General features: G+C 37.7%; 1 protein-coding gene and 1 non-coding gene across 2 annotated transcripts; one reads left to right on the top strand and one right to left on the bottom strand.

Annotated features, from left to right (window-relative positions):
- Window positions 1-2,565: 2,565 nt before the first annotated feature.
- On the bottom strand, window positions 2,566-2,649 carry TRNAL-CAA (transfer RNA leucine (anticodon CAA)). The gene has a single exon. It is a non-coding gene; the product is annotated as a tRNA-Leu (tRNA).
- A 2,393-nt stretch (window positions 2,650-5,042) lies between these two features.
- Window positions 5,043-9,876, top strand: LOC143538183 (heat shock 70 kDa protein 15-like). Its single transcript, XM_077031793.1, has 10 exons — window positions 5,043-5,119; window positions 6,437-7,665; window positions 7,754-7,981; window positions 8,058-8,153; window positions 8,264-8,446; window positions 8,543-8,737; window positions 8,823-8,969; window positions 9,050-9,199; window positions 9,284-9,414; window positions 9,506-9,876. Exons 2-10 carry the CDS (start codon window positions 6,496-6,498, stop codon window positions 9,717-9,719), a joined length of 2,514 nt encoding a protein of 837 aa, XP_076887908.1. The 5' UTR covers window positions 5,043-5,119; window positions 6,437-6,495; the 3' UTR covers window positions 9,720-9,876.
- Window positions 9,877-10,122: the final 246 nt, after the last annotated feature.

Here is a 10,122-nt window from a genome sequence, read left to right as displayed (position 1 = left end):
CTAATTGAATCCCAAGTCCCAAAATATTTTTGGCCTGAAGCCCTTGCTACCGCTACCTATCTTCTCAACCGACTTCCAACAAATACCCTCAAACTTAACAATCCATTACAAACCCTTTCAGAATTTTTCAAACTACCCTCGGTCCTTACTCTTCAACCACGAATCTTTAGATGTACCGCCTTTGTTCACATACCTAAATCGGATCGAACCAAACTTGACCCTTGTGCTAAAAAATGTGTCTTTATTGGGTATGGAGTCAATCAAAAGGGATACATATGTTATAACCGAAAGACACGTCATATGTTCACCACAATGAATTGTGACTTCCTTGAAGCCGAGTATTACTACATTTCCCAACTCAGTGGTCAAGGGGAGAAGGAATGTTTAGACACACTAAGTTGGTTGAAATATGTTCCCTATGTACCAACTACAGAGTCACCAGAATCCAATTTCAGTGCCACTGAAGGCCCTAATGTTCCTCCTAACCTGATGTCTGAGGTAAGTAATACTCACCCTGTTCAGTCTGATGATACTTTTTAAGTTTCTAATGACTCCGAAGATACCAATGCTTCTAACCATGAAACTGCCACAGAACAAGCTGAAACTTTGCAGGGAGATGAATCCATACAAGAAGAACCACCATCAAGATATGTGTTACCCCCTAGAACAAACAGAGGGGTTCTTCCGAAACGGTATTCTCCTGAAAAAGAGCCAAAAAAATCCAGTTATCCAATAGCTAATGAAGCTAATGGAAATTTCACTACGGAAGCAAAAGCATTTATCTCATCTGTTTATTCTGAAGAAACTCCTACAAAAGTGGATCAAGCCTTAAAGTCTAAACATTGGAAGGAGGCAATGAAAACAGAAATGGAAGCCCTAATCAAGAACAATACTTGGGAAAAGTGTACTCTCCCGCCGGGAAAGAAATCGGTGGGGTGTTGTTGGGTCTATACGGTTAAGTATAAACCGGATGGTACAATTGAAAGATATAAAGCCCGACTGGTAGCGAAAGGGTATACCCAGACATACGGGATTGATTATGCCGAAACATTCTCTCCGGTCGCCAAGATGAACACAATCCGGGTCCTTTTTTCGATAGCTGCAAATGAAGGGTGGCCACTTCAACAGTTTTATGTAAAAAATGCCTTTCTACATGGGGACCTAGATGAAGAGGTATTTATGGATGCTCCTCTAGGATTCACAAAAGATTTCAATACTGGAGAGGTTTGCCATCTAAAGAAGTCTCTTTATGGTTTGAAGCAATCTCCCCGGGCTTGGTTTGGCAGATTTACCGTAGCTATGAAAAAGTTTGGATATGAACAAAGTAATGCTGATCATACTTTGTTTCTCAAAAAAAGAGGCAAATTCGTAACCTGCCTAATTATCTATGTAGATGATATGATCATTACAGGGAACGATAAAGAAGAAATGGTAAAACTGAAAGAAAACTTGTTTGCTGAATTTGAAATGAAAGATTTGGGCAGGCTCAAGTATTTCCTTGGAATTGAAGTACTAAGGTCAAAACAAGGAATTTTCATCCGTCAGAAAAAGTATGTCTTAGACTTGTTGGCAGAAATTGGAATGATCGATTGCAAACCAGCAGACACTCCTATGAGTGAAAATCAAAAGCTTTATATGGAGGAAGGAGCAAAATTAGCAAATAAAGAGAGATACCAACGGATGGTGGGAAAACTAATATATCTCTCACATACTCGTCCAGATATTGCTTATGCCGTAGGGGTGGTAAGTCAGTTCATGCACCAACCTCAAGAGTCCCATATGGAAGCAGTTTGGAGAATTATTAGATATCTCAAAGGAACAGTGGGACATGGAGTCCTGTTTCAATCACATGGACACCTAAATGTTCAAATCTACACTGATGCAGACTGGGCAGGAGATAAGGGAAGTCGGAGGTCAACAGCAAGCTACTTCACTTTAGTTGGTGGGAATCTTGTCACTTGGAGAAGTAAAAAACAAAAAGTGGTTGCTCTTTCAAGTGCAGAAGCTGAATTTAGAGGCATAACTCGAGGTTTAAAAGAAGCCATGTGGATGCGAAAACTCTTAGCTGAGATTGGCTTTCCTTCAGAAGAAACAAGTAAGATTATGTGTGACAATAAAGCTGCAATTCAGATTTCAGAAAACCCAGTACAACATGATCGAACTAAACACGTAGAAGTTGCTAGGAACTTCATCAAAGAAAAATTGGAAGATGGTACGATTGAACTACCGTTTGTTCGGTCAAAGGATCAGCTCGCCGACATTCTAACAAAGGCAGTTAACGGAAGAATCTTCAGCGATTGTTTAGTCAAGTTGAATTTTGGAAATCCGACTATTCAACTTGAGGGGGAGTGTTAAAAAATAAAAATATATCAAAGAATAAATTTGGGAGAAATTTGCGAGATCAGTTAAACATCATTTCCCATTTTAGAGGGTCAAAGACAACCATTAACCAGCCTTAATTCCAGCCCGTAAACAGCTCATTTTTCTATGTTTAGATTGTTTTCTTTAGCTATAAATTGTATGCACTTTTCTTTGTAATTCACACAGAAAAAACATAATACAATATGTCAGAAGTGGGATTTGAACCCACGCTCTCTCACGAGAACCAGAACTTGAGTCTGGCGCCTTAGACCACTCAGCCATCCTGACATTTGTGATTAATTCACATAAATATAGTTAATGTTTTGTTTATTTTGTTTTATGGTTAAAAATAATCACTTTGTAATTTATACAACTCCATTTTTCTCTTAAATTACATGGTTATATTGTGACCATTGTATAGATGGACTCTAATGAGACAGTACTTCTGTTATTTTTATGCTGATTAAAACATGCTTACATTTATGCATGATATTTATAATCTTTATTGATTGTGAAATTAATAGAGTTTATGGGACGATAAACATGACAAAATTGATTTATAGAGATTCACATGATGTCAACTATTCGACTCTACACACTCTCCTCGATCTCTAATCGTAAGTTACGTTACTAACATTTCTCTTAATCGGAAGAGATCACCGATGCACCAAACGTCTCACTAGTTGAAATTTGAAAGGCAGTGATAACTTTGTACAAACGTTTCACTAGTCCAAGGTAGCAACCACCATTTGACGTTTCACTAATCTTGAGAGATAGCGAATACCTTTCTCACAAATCACCAAACAAGAATGATGAGCAAGCAACATGCGATGATAGTTGCTCTCATTGTGTAGTCTTCAATGCTGGCACACACTCTCTTATCTTCACCTTTCCAATTTACACATACAACCTAGCAACCTAGGCAACTAAAAAATGTGGGTTTTAATAATGAAACAAGCAACTACCATCGTATAGGTTTACCGGCCTCAAGGCTTTGTTTAAGGATTCACTAGAACACACTTAGCTTTACCATGCACCACTATTTTGAATATCAATTAAATTTATTCATTTTTCCTTCTACATGATACCCTGGAGTTTCGTCTGTTACTCTTTCTCTCTCTCTCTCTCTCTCTCTCTCTCTCTCTCTCTCTTATATTGTCACAAGACTTTTCTCCCTTAAAAATTGATAACTTAATTTTCTTTACTTGTATATAACCAAGCACTACCACAAAGTTTATCGAGTTGCCTCCCATATAACACTAACTTTAATGTCTTTAGCCTGACCATACATGATTTACGTTTATGGTGGTTTAAGTGCACAATTACCTACCAAATTTCCCACGTAAGCCCGAGAGTTAACGCGCTAAATCCAAACTTGTTCCCATGGTTGGCGCGTTGGTTGAATCATTACGAGCCATTTTCTTACTCAAGTATCCAATATCCTTTATCTTCATCTTTATCTTCTTTGAGGTTAAGCCCACATCCCCGACTTTGTTTTTTGGAATCACACATACGAGATGGTTGTCAAAATACTTTGAAATTATCTTAATCATTGGTTCCTCAAGAGGTATTATGTTTTCATTCGGGCTTAAACATCCAACATATGCTTCAAAAAATCCAAAACATCATACTCGATGCCATCAACCATGACACCACTAGGCAACTTATATAGATCTCCGATTTCCACATGTTATGCTTATCACCCTACTCGCTTTTCTTAATGTTGCGTGTGTTTTCTCCCGTACCTCTTGAGTTATCCTCTTTAGCAATGTCATGACATCATCAACGGTGGTTGGAGCCTTCTATTGATTACATTAAGAATGGTTATAGTTTAGTTGGTTATAATTGCTTTATAGACCAACACTCTCTCCATCGCACCGTATAGTCGTTTTATAAGCTTCTATTATAAAATAAATTCACACATAACCTATAGTTTTTTAAACGATTATGGGCCCTTTGAAAAACTGTATCCTGGGTGACTGAATGGCTATCCCACACATGACAAGGCCAACCATGTTATGCATCATCTTTGGTTCATAACTGTTACAATCCCAATCAAGTATTCTCTATAAATTCCTACTCGAATTTATAATTGCTTTGATAAAAGTATCCTTGGTCATCATCATTTAACTAGTAGCAGCCTCGGGGAGTTTGATGAAAGTGGCTGACGATAAAAGTGCACAAACCGGGTATTTTCAGGAAATGGTTCCGGATATGGCGAACAAAGTCAAAACCGGGTCGAGTAGGAACCGATTCTGGGTACAGTCAGGTATTTGACCGGGTTTCAGGTAGGATCGGATCGGGTTTTGACCGGGTGTTTCTCGGTTTGGGTTCTGACGGGTCCAGGTTGGTTCCGGAGAGAAAGGCAATACCAGATCGTATCGGCGGGTCGGACACGAGTAAGAATCAATTCGAGATTAGGTCCGAAACCGGGTATTATGTGATATGAAAAAGATAGCAAAAGCATAGAAAATAATTTATTATTTATTAAATTATAAAACAAGAATCCATAAAACTAAAATCTTTTGAATCTATAAATCAACCAAGCATAATGGGCTACAAAACAAAACCCAATAAATAAAAAACATAAGACCTACCTACCCAATAAGCCCAACCAAAGATCTTTCTAGAAGGTGATTTATGGAACACACATATTCATCCATCTCACAATAATATTATTCTGAAAAATTCTACACAAACCCCTACTCGCCTCCATCTTTTTGTCAATCCACCGCAACTCGATCTACGTCTTCTCGTGGTACGATCTCTATCCTACAGCTCATCATATCATAATCAGATTCAATTACTTGTGTAATTACTTCTCTTTGATTTGATCTGATGCATAATAATAATAATAATAATAATAATAATAATAATAATAATAATAATAATAATAATAATAATAATATAATGTTTTAGGCTTTCACAGATTCGTACAGATTTACCAGGTGTGTTTTAGGTTTAGCAATTAGCATTGTTGCTGTGATATAATCGAAGATCTAATTGTTGAATGATTGTATCTGATTTGTTAGTTAGGGTTTACTGGCTGAATCTGAATTTGAATTTGAATTTGAATCATCTGATTAATGTAGTTAATTGATGGTTTATTGATAGTGTGTGTGACGTCATGGTAGTTTGTACGGACTGATAAGTTTTATTATTACTATTATTATTATTATTATTATTGTTGTTGTTGTTTTATAAGTTGTTGATATCAAATTTGGATCAGCTGTAACAGTAGGTTAGATTTCGTAATTTAAACTAAATAATGAAACCGAAGGTACTGATGCCGAATACATGAAAAACCGGTGGTCGGTGAAAAATGCTCATGCCTGATTTAAGCTGCATATGCTAGAGGTGGTAGTAGATGCTAATTTTTTGCTGTAGATTTTTTGATGTATTAGTTACGGTTATTGATATAGTATGTGACGTCATGGGAGTTTGTACGGACTGAGAAGTTATTTTATTTGGTTTATAAACTGTTGGTGTCAAATTTGGATCGGCCGTAACAGGTGGTTAGATTTTTTAATTTAAGTTAAATATCGAAACCGAAAATAATGATACTGAATACATGAAAAACCGGTGTTCGGTAATAAAATGCTCATGCCTAATTTGAACTGCATATGTAGAGGTGGTAGTAGATGCTAACTATTTTTGTTGTAGATTTTTTGGTGTGTTAGTTATGGTTATTGGCTGAATCACATTAATATGCTATGCTTGATTGTGTACGTGCTGTCGTGTTGTGGAAAAAATAAACATTTTAACGCAGATTGATGTTAAATTTGGAACAATAAAAAAAGTTTCTCGCATTTAAACTGGATGTGTCATAGGCAGCAGTAAATGTTAAATTTTTTGCTTGAGTTAAGTAGTTAATAATGTAAAAGCCAGGATTTTGATGCTGATTGTTTTCTACAGTTATACAAGGCTCTACTGTTGCTTATTTAAAATAAACTTTAATTTTCAAGCAGCATCATTTGACAATCTATATAGATAAATGATCACAGAGTTGATGACATATGACTCGGGTTCGTGTTCTACCTTTATGTAACCTGTGCTTATTTCATGTGACATTCAGGTTGATTCTTGTTCTATAGAGTAACGTATTGAGTTAACAATTTACGCTACTTAACAAAGATGAGTGTGGTCGGATTTGATCTTGGAAACGAGAGTTGTGTTGTGGCAGTTGCCAGACAAAGGGGAATTGATGTTGTTCTTAATGACGAGTCAAAGCGTGAGACTCCTGCTCTTGTGTGTTTTGGAGACAAACAGAGGTTTCTTGGAACAGCTGGTGCTGCAACCAGTATGATGAACCCAAAGAATACCATTTCTCAGATTAAGCGGTTAATAGGCCGCCCTTTCTCTGACCCGGAGTTGCAACAGGATCTCAAGTCGTTGCCTTTTTCTGTAATTGAAGGACCTGATGGTTTCCCATTAATCAGTGCACAGTATCTTGGGGAAACAAGATCATTTACCCCCACCCAGGTTATGGGTATGGTTTTTTCAAACATGAAGACAATAGCAGAGAAGAATTTGAATTCAGCAGTTGTGGATTGCTGCATTGGGATACCTATTTACTTCACTGATCTTCAAAGAAGGGCCGTTGTGGATGCAGCTACTATAGCTGGCTTGCATCCTCTACGGTTGATGCATGAAACAACTGCAACTGCTTTAGCTTATGGAATATACAAGACTGACTTGCCTGAAAACGAGCAGCTGAATGTAGCCTTTGTTGACATCGGGCATGCTAGCATGCAGGTTTGCATTGCTGGCTTCAAGAAAGGCCAGTTAAAGATTTTGGCTCATTCTTTTGACCGTTCCCTCGGAGGGCGGGATTTTGATGAGGTTTTGTTCCAGCATTTTGCTGAAAAGTTCAAGGCAGAGTACAAAATTGATGTCTACCAGAACGCGAGGGCTTGTTTAAGGCTTCGCGCTGCATGTGAAAAACTGAAGAAGATGCTCAGTGCAAATCCCGAGGCACCTATGAACATAGAGTGCTTGATGGATGACAAGGATGTCAGAGGTTTTATAAAGAGAGATGACTTTGAACAAATTAGCGCCCCAATATTGGAACGTGTGAAGAAACCTCTTGAGAAGGCTCTTTCAGAGGCTCAACTTACAATTGACAATATTTATGATGTTGAGGTTGTCGGTTCTGGTTCTAGGGTGCCAGCTGTCATCAAGATCTTGACAGAATTCTTTGGGAAAGAACCAAGGCGTACAATGAATGCAAGTGAGTGTGTATCCAAAGGCTGTGCTTTGGAATGTGCCATTCTTAGTCCCACCTTCAAAGTTAGAGAGTTTCAGGTATGACAAGTGACTTTTGTTTTCATGTCAGTTTTGTTTTGTATGAAAGAACCGAACCTAATATGAACTTTTGGATTGTTTTTTTAAGGTACAAGAGAGCTTTCCCTTTCCAATCTCTTTGACATGGAAAGGTACCGCCCAAGATTCTCAGAATGGAAATGTGGAGAATCAACAGAGCAGTATTGTATTTCCAAAGGGAAATGCAATTCCTAGTGTGAAGGCATTGACTTTCTTCAGGTCTGGTACATTTACAGTTGACTTACAATATGCAGATGTCAGTGAGTTACAGGCTCCACCAAAAATTAGTACTTACACGGTAAATATTCATCAAAGATTCAATTGTTTTGATCTATACTCGTATTCTAAATTATAATGCGAATGGTTTTGCACAGATTGGTCCCTTTCAAGCAGCAAAAGGTGAGCGCGCTAAGGTGAAGGTTAAAGCTCGTTTGAATTTGCATGGAATTGTTTCTGTTGAATCTGCACAGGTGGGTTGTTAACTTATATTGGAGTTTTAGACAATCAATTCTTTTAGGTCTGTTGGTTATTTGTGTTTGAATTGTACCAGAATTTTTCTGATTTATTTACATCATTGCAGCTTATTGAAGAAGAGGAAATTGATGTTCCAGTGACGAAAGAACCATCTAAAGAAACAACAAAGATGGATTTGGATAAGCCTCCAACAAATGAAACCGATGTAAACATGCAGGATGCCCCTGGGGCTGAGAATGGTGTCTCAGATACAGGAGATAATGTTGCTCAGATGGAGACGGATGCAAAGGTTAGTGAAATGCGTGTTCTACTATTGCATTAATAAAAAAACATTTGATTTTCATGGTCTTTATTGTTACTAATGAATTGATATATTGTCATGCAGGTGGAAGCTCCAAAGAAAAAAGTCAAGAAGTCAAACATACCCGTCTCAGAGTTGGTTTATGGGTCAATGCCTGCTGCAGAGCTGCAGAAGGCAGTGGAAAAAGAGTTTGAAATGGCCTTGCAGGACCGAGTTATGGAAGAAACAAAGGACAAAAAGAATGCTGTTGAAGCCTATGTTTATGACATGAGGAACAAGGTAATTATATATACTTTATTTTCCAGTACTATAAAACATAAATATAAAGTTCAATATACTGATATCACATGCCTTTGTTTTTCAGCTTCATGATAAACTACACGAGTTTGTTAAGGAAGCAGAGAGAGAAGCATTTATAGCTAAGCTTCAAGAAACAGAAGATTGGTTGTATGAAGATGGCGAAGATGAAACTAAAGGTGTATATGTTGCCAAGCTTGACGAGCTCAAAAAGGTTACTTTTTAACATTTCCCTTCATATTTTCGCTTATGATACTTAAACTGCGCTCCCATCTGACACCTGGCAAAATTCAGCAAGGTGATCCCATAGAACACCGGTACAAGGAGCACTCAGAGCGTGGATCCATTGTCGATCAACTCATCAGTTACGTTAACTGGTACAAACAGGCTGCAGCATCTAATGATTCCGCTTATGAACACATCGACTTGAATGAGAAACAAAAGGTAATTATTGCTAAGTTATGTGTAACGAATTCACGTTAGTCGCATTATTAATATAATATATTTTAACTTGGGTGATACTTTTAGGTGTTGAATGAGTGTTCAGAAGTAGAAAATTGGTTGAGGGAGAAAAAGCAACTACAAGACTCGCTTCCAAAGCATGCTGACCCGGTTCTTCTATCGTCTGATATTAAGAAGAAATCAGAAGCACTCGACAGGTAATATAAAAAGAATTCTGGTGGTGGTTGATGATGTTTTGTTGAAGCACAATAATATTTAACTAATAAATATTATGTTCTATGTATACAGGGTTTGCAGGCCCATAATGACAAAACCTAAGCCAGCCCCACCAAAGGCAGCTGCTCCCGAGACACCAGCTTCACCTGCACCGGCTCAGTCAGGTGAGCATACTTCTGAAGGTGCAGAGAATGGCACAGGCCCGAACCCGGATGCTAATAATACTGGCGAGAGTTGTGATGCATCATCGGCTATGGAAACAGAGAAGCTCGAGGCTGCTGCATGAGGCCGGAGTTTTTTTGATTTTGTTTTATTTTAAATGTCTCGCTGTCGGTCTTGTGTTTTTATGCAGGACAAGGTACTTGTTTTGTTACGTTTTATTATTTGTATACTTATGATATAGATATTGATGGGCGAAAAAGGGGGGTATGGGTATGTCTGGTTTGTTTTATTAAAGGTTATTTGATGGGTTTCTTTGTTGTTGAGACCTTTTTGTATGAGGTGTTTTTGATGCGTTCCGTTCGGGACATGTTTTGTTTTTTTTATTGGATTTTGGTGGATGCTTTATTTCATGCTGAAAACAATAGTTATTGCTCCAAAATGAAGTATACAAACCGTTAGTAGCTTTAGTGGTGGTGGTTAAGTAACATGGTAAATGAAGAAATGAAAGTATGCTTCATTTCGCATTG

Source organism: Bidens hawaiensis, unplaced genomic scaffold (assembly GCF_021521415.1).
Source record: "Bidens hawaiensis isolate Kalapana, Puna unplaced genomic scaffold, B.hawaiensis_p1.1 tig00000780_1, whole genome shotgun sequence".
NCBI classification, from domain to species: Eukaryota; Viridiplantae; Streptophyta; class Magnoliopsida; order Asterales; family Asteraceae; genus Bidens; species Bidens hawaiensis.
Note: the sequence above shows the minus strand (reverse complement) of the source record. Positions and strands in the feature narration are given on the sequence as shown.